The sequence below is a fragment of the Buteo buteo genome, chromosome 4, assembly GCF_964188355.1.
Source record: "Buteo buteo chromosome 4, bButBut1.hap1.1, whole genome shotgun sequence".
Classification (NCBI taxonomy): domain Eukaryota; kingdom Metazoa; phylum Chordata; class Aves; order Accipitriformes; family Accipitridae; genus Buteo; species Buteo buteo.
The window spans coordinates 32,239,383-32,265,420 of NC_134174.1; the positions used below are offsets into that span (position 1 = coordinate 32,239,383).

The following is a 26,038-nucleotide window of genomic DNA, read 5'->3' on the forward strand; positions in this document are numbered from 1 at the left end:
TAATAGTAGAAGACTAGGATGTCTTGTGAATAATAGTTCACTTCGTATTCAAATGTAGTAAAAATTGTAACACTAGATTGTCTTTCATTTGGGGAAAGACCTTTCCCTGTGAGAGTTTGCTTAAAAGAGCTTTATGTTGAAGGGCACGAAACAGAAACAATAGGATTTTATTTCTTAAAAGATCCTGCAAGATGACTATAGCACAGAAAATCAACATACACTTGCATAACTTTTCAGTCCCCTGAGGTTTTCCTGATGGGACATCTGCTGAACCAGATTTTGCTATCTGCCTGCATCAGATGTGTTTTCAGATATGTGCAGTATTTATGATTGCATACTAAGTGATACCTAAATATATACATATATATTTTTACATTTTTGCCTCTCTACATTTGTTCTGAGAAAGGTATAAATGATGATTAAAGCATTGGGTAAATGGTGCATGCATAAAAGATTTGAGGAGAAAGTCAACAGAGCTTTGAAAACACTTGAAAACTGTAAGAGTGTAGAAGGCTTTCTATAAAGATATCTCGAGATTAATTTCAATAAAAGGATAATATGTTTTAGAGTCATGATTGAGATTGCCCACTCTAAAGTGATTTATAGCTATGTTAGTGAACTGTAGATGTATGTTGTTATAGGATAAGTCTGCTTATCGGTGGGTATTTTGAAGAGTTGCTGCCTTCAGATCCGAGTAGGTTTCCCATATAAGTGGCCTGTGAGGTTTAGCTAAAGCTGGGTCTTCATGGTCTTTTTTCACTGTTAAGCTCTCAAAGCATTATTGCTTTCATTTTTATTTTGATTTCTTTCTTTTACCCTCTGCCTTTCAAAGGGGGATGGCAAAAAAAAATATTCTGGCATATAGTGGCATAGTTATTTAACACCATCAATCCAATTACATTATTGAAGCTGTTTCTTTAAAAAAAATCTGATCTCTGCAAGTTTAAAACCTTCTAATGCCTTCAAGATGCAATTTATGAGAGAGCGCTTATAATTTAAACTTCAAAAATGGGGTAAAGCTGTACAGCAGCATTCATGTCATTACTGTGATGTCCTCTACTTACTTAGTTGTGTCACCTAAGGTTGACTGTATCCTCAGGAAAAGTTGCAGTGCTTCTGTCATGGATCCTATTTTGTATAATTTCTCAAAGGTCTCTGTTGGTACTACATCCATCTAGATTTTGCCTTGATTTTGATGGCTTGCCTCTAAGACAAAACTCCTTATTGTTATAATGTTATTTTGTCTTGAAGGAGATTTTTCCAGTTTTCTCTCTTGGGGAGGAATACCTCACATCACAGTTGTGCAAATTAGGAGCTAGCTCCAGGAAAAAGCTCATGTCACTGTAGCAATATATCTGTGTGTTGAGAGCAAAATGCACAGGTTCCTAATCAAATGAGCCCTGGCACTAAAGCAAAAATCTTTGTCTTATGAGAAGGCAGTCTGGGTCTTTGGGCATCTGATGGTGTGGCTAATCTGTGTAGCTACCTGGTAGCCAAGAAAAGGCCTTCACAGTTACTTTCAAGTCTATCTTTAAATTGTGTGTCGAGGAGAGGTGCTGAACTGTATGCTATAAATGGTACTCTAGCACCTGTTGACTTGGAGTTGATCTTGAAATGAGATATGTATATGAGGAAAAAAATTAAATAGTTCCAACTTCAGAAGCATTGCTATTAATGTTGTGAGGCCTGCTTTGGTGGATGTGGTTAGGCTTGGCACTGGAGGCTACAGGAGAATTTGCAGTGGTGATAGTCCTGCTCTCCAGGCATGCTCTGCTCTTGAGGCAGATGGTGATGCTCTGACCTTCAGAAATCTACCATGAAAAGAGTCGTGCTGCTTGGCACTGCTGGGGAATCCCCTTTTGAAAAACCACCATCCAGTAGCAAAAATAGGAAATATACTCTGGAGGAGAGCAGACAAAACCATCGTCGTCTTACTCCAGTACCTGTTTTGGGGGAGGAAATGACAATGTGGTCTCCGTGGAGTTGGAGCCATCTACTCCACAAAGTCAGAAATGCTGCCTGGGGAGCAGGTATATGTCAGTGTTAGGATGGTTTGTGCCTACAAGGCGGTACTGCTACCTGGGACCTTCTGTCTCTCTCATTTCTCATTATTGTGCGATAATGGAATTGTGCAAGTTCAAGGGCTTCAGTAGGTTCAGCCTTCTGCAGGAACATGACATAAGCCCTCATTTTGGCATCTTGAAGTATTGGGTTTATGTAGTCAGTGTGGACGGCAAAAAACATGTATAATTTGCCACTGGGAAACTGCCTAAGATTGAGTTATGCATTTCAAAGGAGAAAATAGTCTTGTTGCTCAGAGTGTTGCCTTCACTTGTTGAAAACTAAGTGGAAGTGTGGATTATTTCTTTTTGCTTGTTCTGTTGTATTTCATTTAGTGGATTTTAACTCGTCCGCTCTTAGACTGGAAACCCTTTTCTCCTCCAGCTTTGCAGCATCACACTACAGTAAGAGATTCAAATATGAAAACTGTATTTTTACCCTTGAATGGAAACAGAAGAGATTGGTTAGGTCATATAATTTCATTAAATATTTGTTTTGTGAAATAAAAAAATGTGTTTTGAGACCACCTTACTTTGAAAGACTGTGTGAGGGAGAAGGAAGTATCGGAGGGCCTCTATGGGATGTGTTATCAGTTGTAGTCATGTTACCAACTACAGCTGGTCTGAATCACGATAGTGTTGAAACAGCTGGATTTAAGCCCAAGTTTCTCAAAAAGCTGGCTGCTTTATGCTGAGGTATGGTACTTTCTCTCTTCTCTGTTGTGTGCTGAGGGACCAAGTGACGCAAGCAAAGCAAAAGAGGTAAGGTGAAGAAAATTCCTTACTCCAGGCAGCTGCTTCAGCTTGGAACAGGTGTCAAGAAGTGCGAGGAAACTCACACTTCATTTATGGGTTTTATATGTGTTACTAAATTTATAACACACAGCTGGGGAAAAAAGTTCAAATCTATGAATTAGCAACTGAATTAAGCCATTAATCTGTTATGTTCAGCATATATTCCTCTGCCTGTTATTGCATGTTTTGGAGAAAGTAAAAAGTGCCCCTGAACCATGCACCTGAAGTGAGCTATATAGCACTACATGGGTATTCTCTCTTGGCTCCTGCAGGCAGTTTGCAAAAGCCCTGAAGCATAGGATATCCTTGCCTTAACCGCATAGTTAAAAATATTGTTGTTTGGAAAGGTAACTTGGAGTAGAATCAGTTGCTTGCTCTGTCCTAATGACTTCCTGAACAAGCCCAAATGTGTAGTTCATGTGAAAAAGATTTCTTTGTATTTATTCTTGCTTTTATTTCTGTCTGTATTCCTGTAGTATAGAAACGTTTCAGTGTCAAGTGAAAAATTTGTTACTACAGCAGTTTTGGTAACCAGTATTTCAGCCTATATCTGTAATGTCTCGTGATTAAGTAATCCTAGGGCTTCTCTCTCAGAGGTGGAGGTTGGTTTGGGAGGTTTCTTGTACAGTTTGAGAAAGAAGGGTTAGGTCCCACAGTGTCTTTAAGACAGCTGAGCTGTCCTTCCTGAGACCTTTTCTTTCTCTGGTGTCTCTTTCTGAAATTATGGCAGCAAAAGCAGTTTAATGCTCTAGGGGTTTTCTATTGTCCTTTATAATGTCATTATAATTTAGGTCCTATTTCTATCTCTTCTAATGCTCCCAAGCATTTTGTTTACTTTAGCTCAGTACCCATTACACTAGAGCACATATCTATACTGCCTCCTCTGAGGGGAAAATAGCTAAAAAGCTGACAAATTCAGAATCCCTATTTGCATACATGAATATCTTATTTGTCCCAATGCGCATTTTTATCCAAATGGAAATTCATTTCCCAAGCTATTGCTCAGGTACTAAGTGCATTTAAATCCTCACAGAGCTGATCACAATCCTCTGCGGTTGTTAATAACCATAGCTGAACTCTGTGGAGTCGGCAGACTTTCGTAGTTGGTGCTGCTTTATTCTGTGCTACTTCGCTGACTCCAGTACTGACACCTACACCGCCTTCACCCAACAGTAGTAAACCATGTGGGCCAGCTCATCCGGTCTGTTATCTCTTAGTTTTCTATTGTGTTTATGACTAAATTTGATCAAAATTTTGTTTCCTACAGGTCAGCCTTTCATCTTGGGCAGCTAATCTCGTATGCTGTGGCTGCTTTCCCTTATAAAGCATCCCAGAGCTGTGTCTCTCTACACACTTTGATACAAGACGGTCCTAAAAAAAAATTAAAAAATTGAACAGCGGAGGGAGGAGCATGAAAGTATCCCTTAATCCCACGAGTGCTACTGATCCCATCAAATACCTGCCTGCCTTGAAATGTATCTCTCTTCTGATACTAAATGAAGACTGTCCTCTAATTTGATCTTTAGGATGAATGGTTTCTGTAATTCTGTGTTAATGTTCTTGCTGCTGGGGCCTTTTTTGCACCTCATCATGCTGACAGCCTCAGGATACCTGTGCAAGGGGGAAAAAGGCACAAGGAGTGGGCTTGTCACTTCATTTGGCACTATTTAGCCGTAATTCCTGTACAGGTCATCTTTTTGATGCAAATTATATGAATGCATCTTCCTCTTGCTTCAAACTGAGTGTCTCAGGACCATGTCCAGAACCCCACTCTCACCTATACGAAAAGTCACGATGCTTGAGTCCGTTCCCCTTTCCTTGTCATCTGACTTCAGCAGTGAAGTAGGACTCTGTGCTTTGCGCGTTACTGATTCTGAGCCATTTGCTGTTTGGAAATGTTAACAGTTGCATTGGCATCTTTCGGGTTCACTCTTGTCAGATTTCTAGGTAGTAAAAATACTTCTTTAAGTGTTGTGATCAGAACAGCTTCTAAGATGGATTGGTGTTACTTACTTTTCCTTGAATAAGGCAAGCCATTGCCTAGCTGTCCGTTGTGAACTTGGATATGTGTTTTCTTCGACCTGAGTGACTTGGGCACTAGTCTGCTCGCGTGTCCTTGTCTGCTTGTGAGGGTCAACAAGTTTTTATATTGGGGCCACTGTGGTTGAACCTTAGGTCAAGTTGTATTACTCCAGGTAAAAGAGGTATCTTCACCCTTAGTTTCTAAATCTTGGTTTATTGTCTCACGACTGTACTTGTGATGATATCCTAGTAAGTATGTGTTGACTCCTACATAAGCTCTGTGGAGGTCAGTGAGTGTCAAAGTTGTGCTGGCTGTTTCCAGACTCTATTCAACTTTACCAGCTCAGCTTAATGACTTCTAAATGCCATTTTTCATGGAGTTCATGGAAACATCAGCTCAATAACAATGAAAATATCAAGTAGGATGCTGGAAGTGAGTAGGAGAGGGAGACAATGTCATCAGGTGCCTGTTGACATGTATGGGCTGTCCACATCTTGAATGCAGTCTGCATATCGGAATGCATTTTCTTGTTTACTTTTGCCCATTCTGCTGCAGCTGGCCTCAGTAAGAGACAAAATGGTGGGGCTAGATGACCTTGTGTGGGTGTAAGGTTACTGTTAGTTTAAAGACTGTCAAACAACAAGGTTGTCTTTTCCTTTATGAGATGTTATAGGAAATTGTTTCAACAATCTTACTTTGACATCTTTTGAATTTTGAGAATAACATAGCCCTGTTTTACAGTATTACCCTGACGCATTATTGCTGTGTTGTTAAAACAGGAGCTGTGAAAGCTCTTTTTTTAGTAGTATGTAGTGCTCTTGGATTTCTTTTAAGTATGTTACTTGAATATTTCGATAGTTGGTTAAAGATAAATATTTGTAAACCTGTTTTGGCTGAACTACTTTTTGTCTTCTGGAAATAATCACTAATACACTACCTATAAGTTAAGTATCTAAATAAACTATTAGATGTCTTGTGTTCAACAAAACTGCTTAACCTCTTCCAAGTTACGTGCTGCATTTACACTGAAGAAATTTGCTGGGGTCATTTTATATGTTGCAGTGAGGTCCTTGTTTTGCATCACTTCCCATGTGTCTGTTTTGTTCTGTCCACCTCAAAGTTTTCTTCTGATGGTGTGATGTTGTCTCTATTATGCAACTTTGTGGTGAGGTGCAATGCTCTTCCATGGATGACACTGTGTTTCTTAAAGAAATGCAAGAATCTTTCCTCTTTCCCCATTGAAGGCACACAGCAGCTTTGGTAGGCTCCCTATCGCCAGCTGTCCCTGAATGAGTGCCCTGTGCACATCAAAACATCACAATACATCGGCACATACCCCCCAACCCCAGGACGTGTGAATCACCGACAGATGCAGTTGAACAAAGAAGCTGATAAATGCAAGATCAATTCCTCTATTCATTAGTGTGCATAAGCTCTTTTCAAATTCTTGAAGGTTTGAAGAGAAGCATTTGCTTGAAAGATGCGGAGACTGTTTCAGAATAGCCAAAGAAACCTCGGTGTGTGAGAGAGCTGTCTGTTCTTTGGTTTAAGGAAAGCAGGGATATGCAAAATCCAGGAAATCTAGAAAGTAAAATGCTGAGTGTTGGGGCTTGATGATGCAGTACTGAAGTGGACAGTTATCTGGAGAAATAGAGGTTCTGGAGATGGATATACATGCTTGCCAAAGTGATAAAAGGTGATTGGAATGATTAGGAGGTTTAGAAGGTGGTATGGTTAAATAGAGATGGGCAAATGTAGAGAGGGGAAGTGATTGCAGCTTCTGTGAAGACTTTTAAAAGGGAAAGGATAAATATCTGAAAACATGAGCAAATACTTAACTGTGTCCTTTCCCCCATGGCCAACACGCTCAGAAAGCAATCAAAGTATAACCAAAACAATTAATTGCATCTAATTATGGTCTTACTGCCTATTAAGAAGTGATAAGAGGGATTTTTAAAGGTTAACATCCTCCTAAAACACTGGGAAGGAAAATCATGGAGTGGAGGAGTGAAAGAGTACTTCAGGGTTGATAGACATGATGTCAGATATGGACAGGCTTAGAGAGTAGAGGGCTGTATGAGAAAACATGGAGCAGAGCTGGTGTTTTGGAAGAAGCCATATAGGAGTGGTGATGAAAAGCAAGTTTGATGTGCAGTGCTGGCACCTGACAGAATGAAGAAGGTAGAGGAAGACAAGACACGACTCCTTTGGCTTTGGATTGCTGCTAGATGGGAGCAGAAGGAAAGTGAAGGGCAGGCCTAGTGAGCACAGGCAAAAGTAATTCTATGCAGGGCTTGAAATACAGGATGGGTAATTAACAGCAGGTATGTGGTTAAAAAAATGGAGATCTTGCATGTGACTTGATTAGCAGACTCAAATCCAGCTGTCCAGACTGATGAGGCTTCCCAACAAAACTGTGGTGATGTATGAAAGAGGTCTAAATGTAACGGTTGTGTGATTGAATATATGAGGTTGTTTAATGTCTTGAGGCCTCCTTGTGTACTTGGCTTATGGGTTAAATAATTCATTAAGTGCTGAAAAGCGAGTAGCAGAATATTATGGTAACTGAAAATGCATTGAGAGGCCTAATAAACAAGGAACTGATAAACATGAAATTTGCTATTTACTGCACTTTTCTAGAAAAGAAACCTCAATTCTTTGTTAAATAGCTTAATTTATGATGAGCTACGCTGAAGAGTCTGGCCTCTGGAGAGTTTAGAAAGGGACTCTTTCCTGTAGCCAGCTGTGCCTGCAGGGTAAAAGCCATACTTGGAGTGTCAGCGATTTATTGGAGGTTAATAGCAGGTAGGCACTGGTGGGAGAAGAGGTGTCTGAGACTTATTGAGAAATGAGGAGAGGCAGGTGCGGAGTATCCCAAGGGCAGGCTAAACTGAATCCTTCATCTGTACAATAATGCGATCCGCATTAGCTTTTGGAGGACTTTGTAATGCTGTTCTCCCACTGCTAACAGCAACTGCTTATAGATGTTTCAGGCAGGAGAGTGTGTAGCTGAGTGCCCTGCTCAGTGACATGAAAGGAGATGGAGTTACTCTAACAAGCAGCAGCAACAGAGGACTTTGGTGTTACTCTCTGTGATTGTGGGTTAAGCAAAACTTCTAGTATGAGACAGCCTCTTGAGCTGTGCTGTCTCCACAGGGATCTGTCTAGGAATGTGATTGTTGGGAGTAGCATTAGAAATAGGACTGCAGATAACCCTCAGGGACTCCTCTTGGTGGGTTTCTTTTTCAAGATTTGTTATAAATAGTAATTACAGGTAGTTTAAGAACAAACTTCTTTAGAGTGGTAGGTGGAAAATTTTATTTCCAGAGAAATTAGAACAGAAGACACATCTAAACCTTCTAAACTTCCTTTACTTTTCCTTAGTCTGTAACTTGGAGTGAAGACATAGAACAACTCTAACTATTTGTCTTAATCAGCCTTACTATTTGTAAGCTGTCCTAACTTCAAAAGCGAGGGCTATTTTTAAACCTTCTGGCTCAGTAATGTGTAATAACACAGTCTTCACCTTGACATGGAAGTAGCTGAATATAATGTCTGCTAAGTGTGAGCGTGCACATGGGTGTATATTTATGTGTGTGCATGTTAATTCTGAAATGTCATTGCATTGAACTATTTTAACAGAGCTAATAAAAAAACCCCTGTAATTAATCCAGGATGTATTTAACACTACTTTTGATGTATGATGACTAACAGGCAAGTAGAAACACTCATTTTCTAGAAAAGTAGACTTTGCTTTGACAAGTTTGCATTTATTCCACAAAATTTAAATAAAAATTCTCGCAGAGAAGAGAAGCTGCTCTCTCTCTACTTGAGAAAATGTAACTTCCTTCAGTAGAACAAATTCACTTAACATAGTTTTGGACACTTCCATTGCCATAATGCAAGTTGGTTTTTAAGCCTTAAGATGTTGAGACAGTTACTGTTTTCCTACAAGGAGCACTTAGAGGGACTCTCGACAGAATAGTTCCTGGCATCAGAAGGAGACTCATACCTATGGTGGTGTCTGCCTGGTTTAACAGGAAGCAGGGATGGGAAGGTTAAGGATGGAGCTGGGTAGATTTGGATGTTTTGACTTTAACATGAGTGTTTAAAGGTAGGATCATCTTTAAAGAATCAGTCATCTTGGGAAAGGTGAACAGATATCTGGACCCAGAAATTCAATACTTGTAATGGTGCTCAGTGAACTGTTTTAACTGGGTCATTTTTGTTAAGGGTACTGCATAATACAACTATTTGTACGCTCCTGACGAGGGCTCGGTATGTTGTGCGACAGTAGCTGCAGCTGGAGACTGAAGGTCCTTTTTGGAGCTGAGCAGCAGTGTGTCCCTCCTGCACTCCTGGCCGGTGGCAGTGTGGCGAGCTGGCTGCCTTCCAACCTCACTGCTTTTAGTTATTTTTGCTATTTGCTGCCATTCGTGACAGGAGCTCTCTCCTGGCCAGAGCCCAATTCCTTAACCAGAGGGCAGTAACATACATTTAGCTTCCCAGCAGCACAACCTAAGAGTTGTGTGTCTGAGCGTGCTTTTTCTTCTTCCTTGTAACTCATGTGTTTTGCTCCTATGGGAATCATTTAGCTTGTTGAACTTGGGTGGGAGCTGGGAAAAACCTGAACTTTCAAAGTATTTGAGATTTCAAAAATCCAGCATTCTTTTCCACTGCAATGATACAAAGATCTTCCTTAGTTTAAGAAAACTTCTGATTTGCTCCCCTGTATTAAGTAAGCCCAGTGAATGAATGATCCTTAGAGAGAAATGGCTCTGGCAAGGGAGAAATTGAGAGGTTTCTGGGATATCATCCAATACTTGTCTTGCAGTAAAAGCAATGAAACCGATCTTTTCCTTTGTACTTTTATATCAAAATATATTTTCATTATTAACCAGCAAAATAGCCTGCACTTTAATGTATAATTTAAGTGTTGTGTGCATATCTTGTAAAAACAAAGGTTATTGAAGAACTGAACTACTTCTCACTAATATAAATGATATTTCTTTTAATGTTTTTATGTTAAGCAGTTAATGTTACTTTTTAAATGAAGTCTTCTGGCACTGATGTAAGGGGTTTTAGGATATTTTTCTTGTCTCCTCTTTCTAGAGCCACTGTCTGCAAAGTAGGAGTTTTGCATGTACAGTGTAAAGCAGCCCAAACTTACAAACTTCTTTTGATTAAGCACTTGAAGCCTTCTGTGAGAACAATGTTTTACAGGTTAAGTCCATGTAGAGGGACTGGGAAACTGAGTACCTATAAAATGCATTTAAAAAATTGAATTTGCAGACAGAAATGAATTGGCTGCCCTGTTTACCCACCCATGATTAAGAGGTTATAATATTATTAATCCATCTAATAGCTGGATTAATTTTTAAAAATACAGAAAATAAATCAAGCAGTCGCAACTAGTTATGGAAGCAGGAAACAAAAGTCCTTCTCCATCCCTACCTGAATTATTCTATAAAAGCTTTTTTCTATTTTTGTAGTATAGTTGACATTCCTCTGCGCAAACCTACATGTACTTGGCAATCTTCTCTCTCTTCTGTGGAAATTAGCAGCATGCTATATCAAGTATTAATATAGTGCATTTTTAGTACATTCTGCTGGCAGGGGGATTAGAAAAGTGCTCTCAAGATGGCACCTACTGTGAATCAGGCCATATGCATGTTGGGACCATTGCTATATAGAGGTGCTATATGAAGATGGAAAATAAAGAACTTTGTTAGTGATGGAGTGTAGGAAAATACCACTTTGTTTTGGGGTACAGAGTATTGAAATAAACTTAGGAATTTCTGCATTGAATTACAAATGACTCTGTTAACTTTTAAATTGCACCTTTCACATCTAGGTACAGGGTCAGCGGTACCTAGATGAAGTGCTGTCACTGAAGTTTTAAATTACTTTTGAGCTAATGCAGAGGCAAGTAACTTGCTGTTACTGATGCTCTCTTTTGGCTTTGAAATACCTTGCTGTGGCAGTGGCTATGCATCTCACGTGAAAAGTGGTCCTTTCTGTAAGAAAGGCATGGAAAAGAGTACATCTAAAGAGTGGGGCAAGGAAATAATTAAAACTAGTAGTCCTTAAAAAGATATGGGTAAGGAGGAGTGTATGAATTACCTGAGCATAGATACAGACAATATACTAAGAAATTTTAACTTGCAGATGAAAACATTTTGGATCTTCATATAAATTGCCATCAGATTTTTCTTAAGTTCTTGTGTATTTGCTTTCTAAAAATGCTCTCTCCAAATAAGGCTAAAAACTCAAGACTTTGGTAGGCACAGAACAGAAGAGCCACAAAAGCAGCATCAATGCTACTCTATTTTTAATACATTTGTTTATGTGGAATTGATCCATAAGAACGGATCCAGCAGCTGTGAAAAGGGGATGGAGTTGTGAGCATGTTTCATCTTGAAACTTGATCTTAAAAATCTTCATATTACCGGAAGATATTATTCAAAGAGAGGAGAGCAACAAAATCCATACCAATTGTGTTAATTCTGTAGCAGGAAAGCACTATAGCTAATATAATAGGGGTTAAGTAAATCCAAGAGTCCATAGGCTGAAATATTTACATATGAAGTGCTCAAGCAGTGTTAGTGAAATAAAAACTGTAGTAGTGTTCTGGGTTTTGGAACATCCAAAATTGGAGGAAGAATTGTATTTGCACTGTAAATTATTCACTATAACCCCAGTTCAGCCAAATATTTGCTTATATTTGCTTATGCTTGAATTCTTCTTCAGGAAAGCACTTAAACAGATATTTGACTTCAGTAAACAGTTATTCACACTTGCAGATGAATTAGAGCCATAAATAGCTTACATGGCTTTAATTCAATGGTAAAGTCTTCCCTCACTGGCTTTTCTGTTGGCCATAAGTAGGTGCTATGAGATGGGCTCAGCAGCCACGCGGGAAGTGCAGCGGTTGGGCATGGGCGTTTGTGGGCTGACATTTAGCTTTCCATGATGCCCTGAACTAGCTGGAGTGGTCCCTGAGCTTGTGAGCTGGAATTCTTTTTTTTTTTTCTTTTTTTTTTCTTTTTGCCTCTCGTTAAGCTTCAAGTGAGGGTGTTTTCCAGCACTGTAGCTTTCCAGCTGATGTGCTCCAGATGTGCTCCACCAGTGATTTGGGCTCAGGACCCAGCTAATCAGAAGTAACCCCCCACCCCAAGATACTTAGTGTGGATGTCAGGTCCCAGCACCGACTTCTGCTGTACGTGTCGGTGCCGCAGTGCCGTGCTGTGTTTGGTAAGTGTGGCACCAGGAAGAGCTAAAACTGTAAACGGGTAGGCGCTCTGCTGTGCCTAACTGGATTAGGACATATGTTAAGGCAGATTGTAGCTGCCTACCATATGAAGTGACATTAGTTAAGAACGGTGTTGAGACAAACCAGAGGTGGGGTTTTTTTTGTCTGTTCTTGTGTTTAATATTTTAGAAGGTTTTTCTTCTTATGTTGACAGTTCAACATAATTGTTTCAGCAACAGAAATAAAACATTTGGAACATATAGTTTAATGGACCGTAGCTTTAACCAAGCCAGGAACACTGTCTGACTGTAAAGTAAATTCATCTCCTTTTTGGCTTCTGTAAGAGACTTTTTTCCTGTTTCCGCTGACGTTTCTGATTTATTATGGCACCAGTTCTCTAGAGTAAGCATCTGCACTTCAGAGACTCCCTGCTTTTGTGTCTACAATCTTTAAAAGAATTCATCTGATCAGTAATAATATAGATGAGCCTTGTAATAAAACTGTCCACTATAATTTTTCGTGTGTTTAAACAATTCAGTTACATATACTTCTAAAGATATGTATACTTTTAAAGATTTATAACAATTATAATGTACAAAGAGCACCACCACTAAGCAAAATGTGTAACTTCTGATGCTTGAAGGAGTTCTGGCTGGTTGTGTAAATGAATAGCATACGTACAAATGGGTATTTAATAATTTTTTTTAAAATGCTGTATTATTCATCCAGCCACAGCAGTTTCATAGGAGGTATTGTTTTTGATGTACATATTAAATGGCAAATATTTGTTTACATGTTTACTGAATTAATGTGTACTTAATGGTTTCAAGTATGCACTTTCTGCTCTTACAATGTGTTTGAAGTCCTGATAGAGTGTTTGCCTCAAAGTTGTTTTCAGATCTGCTGCTAATGGTAAGAAAACACTTGAAGTTGTTGCTACATGACTGTTTGTTGTGTGGCACTACTGTATTCCATGTTTTGTACGAAATCAGGTGTGTACAGTTCAGTTCTGTTCTGAAAAAGCCAATAGTTACTGGCTTGCTGCGAACTCAGTCCAAAATTTAGATTCCCTCACCCTGATTCAAATTGAGTTGTTTCAAGTGTTTACTGAAACACCATGTTTTGCTGCAATTTAAGCTCTAGTTTTGGCTTAGGAGTTTATCAGAGACCAATACGTGCAAGGGTTTGGGTATTTGTATACTAGTTTTTTGTTCTCTGTTATCATCTCCTAACCATGTCAATGACTTTTTTTTTTTCTCCCTTGCCTATCTTTGAGAGCTTAACTTTTATAAAGAATCAGTTCCATTCAACACATGGCATTAGATTGTGTTAGCATGTACCTGATTTCAAAAAACTTGTAACTTCAGTTTTTATTTCCATACCAAGAACAATTCTGATTTAAAAATATTTTTAACCCCAACCATGCATAGCTGTTTATTTTGACTGAGTCCATGTTTCCCCCCCCTCAGCATCAAATGAATGCATTATTTTAAGTACTGTAGTAACATCTGATCTTAAAGTAAGCAAACATTTAAGGTTACTGTAATATCATTGGGCCTTAAATATATTCAAGGTGCTTGGATGTGATAACTCGTATTTGATGTTTTGGGTTTTTTTTAATTCACTTTTATCCCCTCTTAAAATTTGTTGAAGTACCTCTTATATAGATGTCTTGATGACTAGTTGGCGTTTTGGCTGATTCAGTAGCTACACTGGCGAGAGGGGAAGGAAAAAAAAAAGGCCAGAAGTGAGATGAGGAGACATGATTGCTCCTTGGAGTGTGATTACACCAGTTTGCCACAGTCAAACTGTAAACATCTCCAGTGATTGGCTGCTGCCGCTGCTGCTCTGGGAAAATCTGTGCATATTTTTGTTTCTCAGTACAGCTGTACAGTCGAACAGGAAACGCTCCAGAGAGAACACTATTGAAACTTTTTTCTTTTTAAAATGTAGATATGCCAGTAAGTGAAATTCCCCTAAACTTTAATTATATTTTTATTTTTCATTTAAAGTTTCTTGTGCTTGAGTGTATAACTTCTCGTTGCCCATGGTAACATCAAACTTTAAAATTCTGCTGTAGCAACATTAGAATATTTTCCAGGAAAATAATGAGTCTTGTAGACGTACTGTATGTTCTTACTTAACAGATCTTCCTTCTATCATCAATTCATAATTGTCCTTTGCCCCGTCAGAGTGTGCATCTAGAGTTCAACACTTTATTTCTTACAGATTGTTTACCTTTGGGGAATTTGTAGTAACGTGTGGTTTGTTGTGAGCTATTTCTGGGTTAGCAGAATCTGTTTAACTTAACAATATTCTTCCTTTCTACACTTCATACCAGTTTTTTCTGGTACAAATTGGAGGAAAAAGAGGGGGACAATTTTTATTCTGTTGTATTACAATTGCATATAGAGATGCTTATTCTTAGAGCAGCAGTGTTGTTATCCTCGTGGTTTACTTGACATTTTGTCAAAATCAAAAATAAATCTGCCAAGATTCTGTCCTAGAATCTCTCCAGAGTAGACTTGACTCCAGTATGTCAGCTGAGATCTGAATAACTCCCTAAAATAGAACATCGTGATTGGAAATCTGGATTATTTTTTTTTCCCCCAGGGTTGTAACAAGAAATATCAGAGACCTCAGAAGTGTGTAGGTGCATTTCTTTCTAGGTCTTATAACACGTGTAATCCACATATGGATATGATCTTTCTTAGACTGACCTGAAGAAACTAAGATAGTCTCCTGAACTACTTGTTTCTGGTTTTGAGGTGTAGAAGCACTTGACAGCAAATGCCACCTAAGGTAATAACACTGTCTGCTTAAACTGAAAAAGCAACAGAGCCCAATTCTTTTAGGATCCCCTCCTAATGTGGGAGGAAAAAATGCTGAAATATTGAGAAGTTCATATGCTCAAAAGTTCCCAGGAAGTATAACAAAGTCTAATGATGACATTGGATTCATTTGAATCTGCTTGGGCAATGTGGAGACACTCAGCCTTTATTTAAAAGTAGTCAACTAGAATATATTATGGTGGAAATAATTCCAGTTCTTTGAAGATGTCATTGCAAAATCCAGAATGACTTTTGAATTGGCTAAGTGGAAATTTAGGTGGCAGTAATCATATGAGCATTTTGGTAAGTAGAAGGGAGGAAGAAGCCACTTTGAGCAACACTGGCAAAAACTGGTAGGTTCCTCAAGGAAGGGATTTATTTATTTTCTTTTTTTTTCCTCGAGAAAGAACTTAGCTGCTCTTTTTCTTTATGGGTAACATACTTGTCAAGTTATTGGTAACATACTTGATGAGCTTGAAGCTTGCTTTTCATAGTTGTGTATAGCAAGCTTTTAAATAGTGGTGGTGTTTGTTTTTGTTTTTTTTTTTATGGATAGTGGGATCTTTCCTAACAGTTCTGGTCTCCTCACATGTATAGGAATAATAAGCCCTTTAGGAAGGGTCTGAAATTCTCATTTGAGCTGTCACTGCTGGAGTTAGGGGCAGAAACTGTTGTAGAAGTGCCAGTGGAAGAGGAGAAGGAGGAGGGAGGAGAAGGTGGGTACTTTTGTAAGTTTCATAGATACTATTGCATGGCTTGAATTCATTAATTCCTGTAACCTTGAGCTGTTTTGTCAAGACTGACGTTTGTCTGGCTGAATTGAAAATGAACAGTCCCGTGACATCTGCACTGCTGCCTCAATTAGACATAGGCTGCCTCCTTGTTTGATGTATAATATTTAAGTTCTTCCTGAAATTGGCTGCCTATTGCAACTAACTGCCTGCAGTGACCTACTGCTGCTGAACAGGTTGGGAAGAGTCCTACCTGAATGAAGATGGAGATTGGAAAAGCCTCTTCATCTTTAATCTTTTTGCTTTCCTTATCCACTTGAAAAAAAACCCAGTTTTTCCTCCAAAACTCTTGACACATACTTGTTTTGGTCTCTTTTTTTAAAGAGGAACAGTTTAGATTGTAGCACTGTTTCTTTCATATTAACCCAAATGTTTTGCAAGATTATATGGTTTTGTATAAATTCAGGTCTTAGAGAAATTCTTGGCTTGTCCAGTACTTAATGAAATTGTTGCCTATTTCTGTTAGTGGAAACCCTGCTTCCTTGTGGCTCGGATAACTCTTGAGAGTGATCTAAAAGGAATTTTTATGCCTTAAGGAGATTTTTTGTGTGTGTGAATTAGATGTTGTCTATACGTTTGTGTTTTCTATAAGCTCCATTTGTGGAAGGAAAATGATAGAACATCTTCAACAATGTCTTGCTGACAGAGGATCAGATGGTGTTAATGCTGAGGCTGTTAAGTGGGGGGTAATAGTGTGTTTGTTTGACTGGGAATGAAATACAGTGGTTTGTAACCATGATAGAAAGTTATAAGCAGAAAGTGGCAATGAAATCTGAGTCAAGTGCTTTGCTTGGGAAAATTGACAGCACTTAAACCCTTTTAATACAATAGCTTGTTTTTATACTGCTGTAAGTCTCTCTTCATTTCATGCTAGGAAGTCCATTGTATTTGTCACAATGTTTTTAAATGTGAAAGAATATTTTTAAATAATTCAGTTCTTGGCTACAGAAATGTGCTAATTCTCTTTACTGGAGCCATAAACCAGAGCTTTAGATAACTTTTTAATGTTACTCACTCTAAATACGCTCTGGAGTTTATCCAGATCTGTCTTAGCCAGTGTACTCTCCTGTTTTTGGTGTTTGGCTGCTTTGGTGTTTTTTTTTGTTTTGTGGGTTGGTTGTTTTTTTTTTTTTGTACATGTGGGAGTTTTTGTTTGTTTTTCCTCCTTTGCTGGGCATGAACCAACAGTCTGTCTCATTAGAGAAGGCCATCTATGGGGTTGCTCATGTTTTTCCTGGGAGAGGTTCTGCTGGGCAGTGTCTTGCAAACTGGGTCCCTGCTGACTTTTGCAGTTGAATGCTACTTTCAATAAATGGAATTTCTCCGATATGGTCACTTCTCCAAAGTGCTTTAAAGCATTAGGGTAAAGCAGGAAGAATAACATAAATACTCTATTTTATGGAAATTAGACCTGATTTAAGCAAGAAACTTGCATTTGCTTTACTTGGAGGTCTTTGTGTACGTGATTATTGAGTTAGTGAGTACATATGTATGTATTGATGCCAATGGAATTAACCTAGCTTGATTTAACAGAAACAATGTTGCACTGTTATAGACTATATATCCCATATGTAGTTCCATAGTTTGCTGTGAAATAGTTTGTAATCACTCACCTTTGTGTAGGTTGCTTGACTAACGCGTGTATCAAATCTTTCTTTTTCAGATCTGCCTTGAGTGACGTTTGACAAAAAATGTTACAGCGGTTTTGTCTCTGGAAATGGTTAGCTGTAGGGATTGCAGTTGCTACTATCTTAGCAGGTTGTTTGGCCCAGAATGATGAAGGTAAGGTTTTTTGCTGTGGGGGCCATAGCTGTGGGAGGGCTGGGATGATTCTGTGATTGCATTTTAATTCTGCCCCCCCAATTATTACTTGATAAAGTAGTTTGATACTTAGTAGGAAGGAAAGGTTACAGTAAAGAAAGATCTGGGTATGTTTCATGACTTTAAGCATCTGCCGATGATTGTATTTTACAAAGCCGTTGATTTACCAGGCAAGATAAAAATATTAAGTTATCATTATTCAGTATTGGACTCTAGCATTAAAATTTCTTTCCTCTTATTTATTGAACTAATACTTTACCTTGCTTTATTTGTAAATCGACAGTTACAGCACTTGGAACAGGAGTTTGAAAGGGAATTGTTTATGGGCTGTATACATACCTGACCAAAAACTTGAGAAAAGATCCACAATGAGGGTCTTCTAGAGAAACAATACTTCAGAAATCCTGGAATGTGGCACCAGTAGCTTATGGTCATCCTCACAGCGTTTTTTTGAATTTAATTAAGATATACCAGAAATGTGTTCTGCCAATTATCTATAGTAATAAAAAATTAGACCTAGATAACTGATTATGATTTATTCTTTTGAATAATTTAAAAAAGTTGAAGAGCTGAGTTTGACAGACTGGTTCTTAAGTACCCTTAAGAATAATGAGGGGATAAGTGAAAACTGAGTACCATATCAGAATATCTGTAATGAAGTTGCTCACTGTAAGTGGCACTTGTGCCTTCCATGTAGGTAACCTGTATTAGTACGTATTTATGACTTATTCTTTCAGCTGGATTATCTTTTAGAAAACTGTTTTGGCAGTTATGAAGTATAGTAGTTTTGATTTTTTTTTTTAATTTTTTTTTTTTTGGTGAGAAGTCTTCAATCCTACTTGAATTTTTCTTAGTTTTTTTGGTATCAAGTAGAAAGTATATTTTTCTTGCTCTATTACTTGTTTTCCAAATGTCCTTTTATTCCCTTCTGTCCCCCAGCCTGACCCTACATTATATTTGACGTCTGTAATAGACAAGAAAACTAATTTAATTTTATCCACTTTTATACACTGTCATTAGAGCTGTCATTCTCGAGACTGAAGTGAAGCGAATGAGCTGCTCATATTTTAGATACTTGATCTATGCTTGGATACAATTAGCTTGCTTTTAAATCATTTGTTATAGTGGAGGAGTGGGGCCATTATGCTTTGCAGCGTTGGACTTGGTGATGGTTGTCAAGTGGTCTTTGAGCACCAAAATGCTCGATTTGAGGGAGGAGAGGCTGCATGGCAGTGGGATGTCCCCTGGCATGGTCAGGAGCATGGGGTGAAGTGGATGCTGGAGACCAATGGGAATAAATTGAGGGGAGGGGACGAAAGCGGGATGATAGGGCTGCACTGGGCTATACCCGTTCTGGGGTCATGAAAAGAGAGCGCTCATGGTAGGCTGAAAATACAAAGCAATACTTTTTACTATGATCTTGTTTGCACTCACATAGGCAACATTGTAATATTAATCCAAAAAGACATCTTTTATCAAAGTAACATTATGAGTTTCAGTTGAATACCAATTTCTAGTTACACTTGAATGATGCTGAAGGGTGCAAAACACATGGCACAGATGCCCAAGAAAGTATAGTGGTAGACAGTTTGGTATTTCAGAATAGGAAAACAGATGCCTCAGTTTTCAATTTTTGTCCTTTCTACTTCTTGCATGACAAATGTCCATGTTCATTAATGTCCCTATCTCAAAAAGTATGCAGATTGTACTTTTTTGTTACAGGTGATTTAAAGGAAGGGAAAGATACTTGTCCACAGTTATATATAAAGCTGTCATTAATGATAGTGTGACTGAAAACGTATAACAACTTCCCTAGTTTAGAAGGCTGTAAACTGCAGTTAGTGACCTGTTGTTCATATAACTGTTTGTTGCCTGATGGGGTCATGTGGTACAAGAGAATTTGTGCAACTCTGTCAGTTACTGTGAGGAGGTGAAAATTGCATCACTGACAGATAGCGATGGCAGCAGAAATGCAGCTAATTAGATTTCTTTTTGGTTTTTAAATTGCCTTGCACCAGTTTGACTTTTTATTTGCTGCTTATATTAAGTGCTTGCAATAATGCTCTGAAAACTTGCTAATAAAAATTTCACTATGTCACTAGGAAACAGAGAAGACCTGAAAATACAAATATTTTAATCAGGTCTAAATTTCGTGGACGGCTTAGCAATATATCTACTCCAAATATCCACAACTTTCGGGGCAGTATTCGGACAGTATCGGGGTTTTACAGACTTCCTTTCAGTGCATTAACTTAGATGCTTGAAATTTCGTGTTTTCTGTCTAAGCCAGTTTCAGATGAGTTTACAAGTATCCCTGCTGGCGTGGCCACATTTTGATATTCCTTCTGGGTTTTTTAAATGTGGTTTTTGCTTTTGTGTGTGGGTTTTTTTGGTTGGTGTGTGGTTTGTTTGGGGTTGGGGGTTTTTTTGCTTTGTTTTTTGTCTTGGCTCATGCCATTTTTTTTAGCACAGAACTCAAACTTGGTTTTATCCTTAATGACAGTGTTCTCTTATGTAGTCTGAACAGAGGGGGCTTTGCTTTTCAGTGAATATAAATTTGATGCACATAGCCAAGAATATTGGTACTTTACTAGGGGAAAAGAAATGCAGTTGCTTGAAGAACATGCAACACCCTGATACAAACTCAAGAATGAACTGATTTTTTTCCCCACCATGTTCAGGAAAGGATAAATTTAGTGAAAAGTACTTCTAATATCTTCAAGGTACTTCATATAAATACCGTAATGCTATAATAGAGAAAAAAAAATTATGGAAATTAATTTAAGCCAGGGTGGGGTACTGGTTACTCAACAAATGCCACCTAGCTAATGAGGCAACGTTTATAAAAACAATTACTTTGAAATATGTTTCTTGCAGCCAAATAGAAAACTATATTCTGTACTTAGATCATTGCAGAGAAGTACTTTGGCATGCCTGGGACTGGTAGAGTTGTTCTACTTTGCCATAGTAAAATTTGTAATCTAACACAGAATGTATAAAAGATGCATTCTTTTAGCAATTGCGATTTAAAAACAGTGTAGTTATTTTAACAGCAGAACAATCATGAATTCAAACGGGAAAAATCAATTATGGCAGAAATTATAACCTCTTTCTTTGCATCTAGCATGCAAATGATCTGTATTCGTGGTTGTAGCTGTGCATATTTAGTTAGTTGCATGCCTCTCTGTATTTTGCTCCATTAGCTCGTACTTTCTCTAATTCAGATGTTTTTGCTTGACCTCCTGAGTCATCAAATCTTCCCCAGCCACAGCAATTAATGATGTTGCAAAGTAGCCTTAAAAACTTTATGAAGGACTGCCTTGGAAATAGTTAGGCTTTCTTCCTATACTTATTAGAAAGCTTCCCCAGATTCTCATTTGTTTGTTTGGCTCAATGCCATTGTCTCCTAGAAGTGAGACAATTTATTCATGGCTAGCTGATAATGCCTGTGCAATCTTTCACTTCAGGTAGTGTATTTCCATCACTGGTGTTTCTGCTGTCCAGCCAAAGAAACATTTGGAGAGCAGTAATTCCCCCTTTTGGTTTTTGCTTGCTAAACTAAACAAACACGTTTCCGTAGGCTGCCCTTGAGAAGTAGATTCTCCTTCCCCTTGTGATCCCGGTAGTCCTGCTATGTCCCTCTTTCAGCTACATTGCTTTCTTGTACATGCTTGCTGGCATTTGTATTTTGTGTCCAGGTGACATCCTGACAGTTCTTCACGATGCCAGCTGTGCTTTGCTGTCTCTGTTGGAGTTCCTTCACTCAGTGAAGTGTATTTTGTGCACTGCTGGCTGGTGGTTGTGCTGTAATGTAATACAGCTCTGTCTTTTTCTATTGTCATCTATAACTGCTAGGCCTTTAGGCGTTTTTTTTCACAGCAGTGTTTTTGTCAGTGGTGTCTAAGTGACATGCACAGCAATGTCAAATCTGTGCTCAAGTTTTTTTTTCCATTTCTGCCACTAATCAATTTGTGTCCTGCATTTCTTGTTCCAAGATTTCAGTGAGCTGAAATTTCAGTTGTGTTACTACTCATTTGTAGAGAACTCTATCACCTTTGAGGACAAAGTAACCATCTGAACTAAGTCTGCTTGTGGTCTCATTTTAGCCATCTCTCTCCAGGTGGTACTTAAAATTTTCATGCTAATCCAGCCTTTCCAGCTTAACCATTTCCTGTGGGGAGTATGTAAAATCTATTGATGAAATGCAAATACTTTGTATCTACTGTAGTCCCTTTGTATTAAAAAAACACACACCCACCAAAATTATTACAAAACCCCAATTATTTTGTTAGAGTTATCACATTAGTCTCAATGTACTGTTGATGAACCCATTCAGGTTTTTTTTCAATGATTTCTTTGTATTATTCTTTTGCTCAATCTTATGGTATGCCAGAATAAATGTAAGACTGTGGGTTGATGGGTAATGAGTGGTGGTGGTTTGTTTGTTGGTGTTTGTTTTGTTGTTCTGTTGGGGTTTTTTTTATTGTTGTTGGGGTTTTGTTTGTTTGTTTTAAGAAATAAATCTGGTTTTATGATTTCTGCTGCCTGTAGTTGTCTCTTTTTCCAGGCAGGAGAAAGACTGCAAAGATTATTTTCTTTTTTGTAGTAATATTTTAGCTTAAGTAAAAGTAGAAATGTCAGTTATAGCCTTGCAATATGTGAAATTAGGTCAGCTACAATCTCTTATTTTCAGTGCTACTCTATTAAATTCAGAGGCAAACTCTCAAGCTAAAAGCAGCAGTGAGGAGAAAGGTGGAAACCCAGGATCCAATTCCTTCCTTTCTTTTTTTTTTTTCTTTAATCCCATCTATGTGACTAGAAGAAACACTTTAGCAGCAAACTTTTGGTCAGTAGAGAAGGCTGCTGAATTTAAAAGCTGCCTGTGTGCACTTTCATGCCACACCAAACTGATCCAGCAAAAACGATCATTTGACAATTAACAAATATGATAGTCTTCAGCATTTAGACTAAGTAGATACCCATGATGAAGGATATAACTGCCAACTTGGCGGTATTAGTAATTTATTCTTTACTCTTAAAAGATGAAAGAAAGACCAAAATAATTCTGATCACTGTTTAAAACCAAAATAAAACCAAAAGCAAACCTGATGGTCCACCAACAAAAGTCGAAATGATTCCGTCACTAGGATTTTCAGAAGTGTTTAATGGGATTGTGAATTGTGGCAATCTGTTTAATATAATGGCATCTTGGAAGGATTTTTGAAGATAGTCATTTGTTGGAGCTGCTTTTAGCCTGAAGTTGACTTGTTTTGCCTTTTTTTATACACAAATGAATAAAAGGTTTGAGAAGTCCCTTATGTTTCACTTGAAGATTTTTAGCTGTAAAACAAGAATACTGACAAAAGTGCTCAACTGATACACTCAGAGATGAAACCATCTTGGTCCTTATGTTATCTTGTAATGCTGGTGCAAATTTGGGTTGTGTTTTAGGGAGTTCTTGAGGGGCAGGAGGGGAAGGGCTGGACTTGCAAAGGCTGTATGGTGTTCCCCAGCACAACTTGACACTTGTTACCTGTCTCCCTATACCTCAGCTGACTCAGAGACTTGTTGTACCACTCTATCACATAACATCCAAAGATGTCAATGCTTGAATTCCACTTGCATTTGGTATGGAACCAGTATTTATGTCGTAATATATGGTAAAGTAGAAATGATTTATTTTGATTTTTTTAACTTTTTTTTTTATTTTTTTCAAAAGTATGGGTGAATTTGGACTTGGCATCAAAGCAGTATGATGTTATCTTCTAATATTCTAGTTTCAGACTCATTTTCTTAATTTTCATTACTCTGGCCTGTTGAACAGGAGATGTGCCACTAACATCTGCACTGTGTAATATGTATCTGTCACTGACAGCTCAGTGGGTTTTGTTTAACCTACTAGTTGGATCTTTTCTCAGAGTATAGGACTTGCTAGCAGGAGTGCCTCTGCAGGACAAAGATTTCCTGTTTGGGAAACTTGAAGCAATACATGTTAGTGTTTTCAGTGCAGTCTAATTTAGCATGTAGATGGAGGGGGAAAAAACCAAACTCATTTTGGTTGAAATATAAGCTAGTAGATATTGCTTTTTGTCCTTAAGATAAAGAAGGCCCTCGAAGGGCTGAATCAACATGGGTTGTTTTTGTGGGGGAGTGTAGACTTGTTTGGGATAAAATATACAGTAGGGAGAAATTGAGGAAATAACTGACTCAAGTGGGAACCGGTGGGAAAGTGTGATCGCTAGGTATCGAAAATATCTCACATCACAGTGTATGCATTAGGGTTGTTTGAATATTAAGCACCTACTTTTGGGGTTTTTTTGTGGGGTTTTTTTTTAATTTTTTTTATTTTTGTGGGTTGGTTTGGTTTGGTTTTTTTGGTTTTTTTTTTGTTTTTTTTTTTTTTTTACCTTGGCTGCAAAGCTGGCTGTGTGGGAAGCTGCCCAAGGTAGCAGATTGCCAGGTGAGCCCGACTGTCTGCCTGGCTGTGCTGAAGGAGCTGCTTGAGAATAATCTCCTACTACCACTGAGAGAAGGGTGTGGGGGGATGGCTGGTTTAAAAGTAGACCAAAGGCAGGCCTTGTTTCCATCAACATTAAGGTTTTTGGCCTTTGTATTGAAAGAACAGAAACTCTTACTCCTGACTCCTTTTGCATGTAAAAAAAAAAAAAAACAAACAAACAACCAAAACTGAAACTACTACATAGGCAACTAGAGCTCATTGGATTTATTTTCCATGGGCTCAATAAGCTGAACTGACTCACCCTATGGCTGCATAACTGCTAGATCTGCAGCAGGGGAGGGCGATACCAAGTCTCAAAGGGCTCAATAGCAGCTTCCAGGTTAGGCATAATATAAGACTGTATCCTCCCTGGATTCTTAAAATGAAACTCAGACTTTGCAAGGTATGTGGGCCAGGCACGAAGAAACGCATCTCTTGCCAACTTCAACGCTTAGGTTAAGTCCATCAATAGTTAGTGCTGGCATCTGTAATGAAATAAAATTGAGGCTAATCAGAAGGTTTATTTATCCAAATATGTATTGCACTTCATAAGGGCGAAGACGACTTTTTTTTTAATCAGGATGTAAGGAATAGCCATTTAAATGGTCTTTAACTTTACCCTGAGTGGGAGATTGCTTTTTAAATAAGGGTTTTCCTGTGAAAAACACAACTGTGCAATTCACTCTTGCCAAGGATTGTTCAGGCATAAGCTCCTTCAGCTGTTTTTCTGCTGCATGGGGCCTCCCTGTATCAGTTACTGTCATTTATTCAGTCTAACAGAGTCTAATGCTACAAAAATTGAATAAAGGGCCTTACAAATCACTTTAAGAGGCTACTTTAAAAATAAAATAGTTTCAGATCTTGATATATTACTGTTGGACAAGAAATTAACTCGGGAAAATGCATATTTGAATACCTGTAGCTCATTTATCGTTCCCTGAGCCCTATACTGTACATATCCAGTGAAAGAAGAGAAATGCAAACAGGTGCTTGCCTAAGGGCTGCCTGGGAAAGCCTCAGTCCTTCAGAACAGAAGTAATTTGTTTGTTTTATGGAAACTTGCTGCTTTTGGTTGGGAGCTCTGGCACTTGGCTCTGCAGTGATCCTAAAGGGAAAAGAGCTGTTGTTCTTGATGTCTTTGAATTGTAGTTCAGCCATTAGTTCTTCTGAAGGGTTTAGTTCTTCGACGTGTAACTGATGGGGCGTCTTGAAGTGCCAGTAGCAATGCTTTGACTCTGCAGGAGATTAATTTCCCTTAGGCAAGGGGTGAGTAAAATTCATGAAACATGGGCATCAGAAGCAAGGTTCATCTTGGTTAATGTGCAAATTTCAGCCCTCGGTCTCCTGGTAGAAGTGCCTGTGTGCTCCCTGTGATGGTGCTGGGATGGATGAGGCAGGAAGCCACTTGTTGAGAAGCAACAGCTTCCAGACTCCAACATCCTTGGAACGTGACTGTGGGATCTAGCTAGGAATGAACTTCTAGGCACTGGCCTACCAAGTTCTTTCTGCTCAGCCTTATTCTTTGGCACACAAGATGTTGTGTGTTGGATTGCCTGGATTATATGGTTGTGAGCATTTATGTTCTTTGGGTCACCTAGGACTTGACTGACCTGAGCCATCCCTTAGTGTGGGAAAGCTATGAATACTGAGCTGGTGCTTTTCCTCCAAGGTCCAGGTGCCCTTACTGAAGGTGAGATTCATGTCTGGGAAGGGAGGGCCTGGTGCAGGGAAAGAAGAAACCCTTGTGAAAGTGCACTGGCACAGTTTGTATCCCCTCTGTAAGAGTAGCTTGGACTCTGGGACTTTCATACAGTAAACTATAACTCCAATGATACTAGGCTGAGCTCCTAAAAATCAGCAGCAGTTGTGTCTGTTCATATGTTGGTTTATAGCCATAGAGCATGTGTGTTGAGCTGAGCTGACCCCTGTACTGGTCATTCTTGTTTTTTAATAGTAATGTTTAAAA

At 38.6% G+C, this 26,038-nt stretch overlaps 1 protein-coding gene across 1 annotated transcript in view; it reads left to right on the top strand.

The window, feature by feature from the left end:
- The window catches only part of PCDH15 (protocadherin related 15), a 711,887-nt gene that overhangs the window by 308,002 nt on the left and 377,847 nt on the right, over positions 1-26,038 (top strand). Inside the window, exon 4 of the mRNA XM_075025448.1 lies at positions 17,416-17,534. Coding sequence (XP_074881549.1) covers positions 17,444-17,534 — 91 coding nt within the window. The 5' untranslated portion in view covers positions 17,416-17,443. The remainder of the gene's footprint in view (positions 1-17,415; positions 17,535-26,038) is intronic.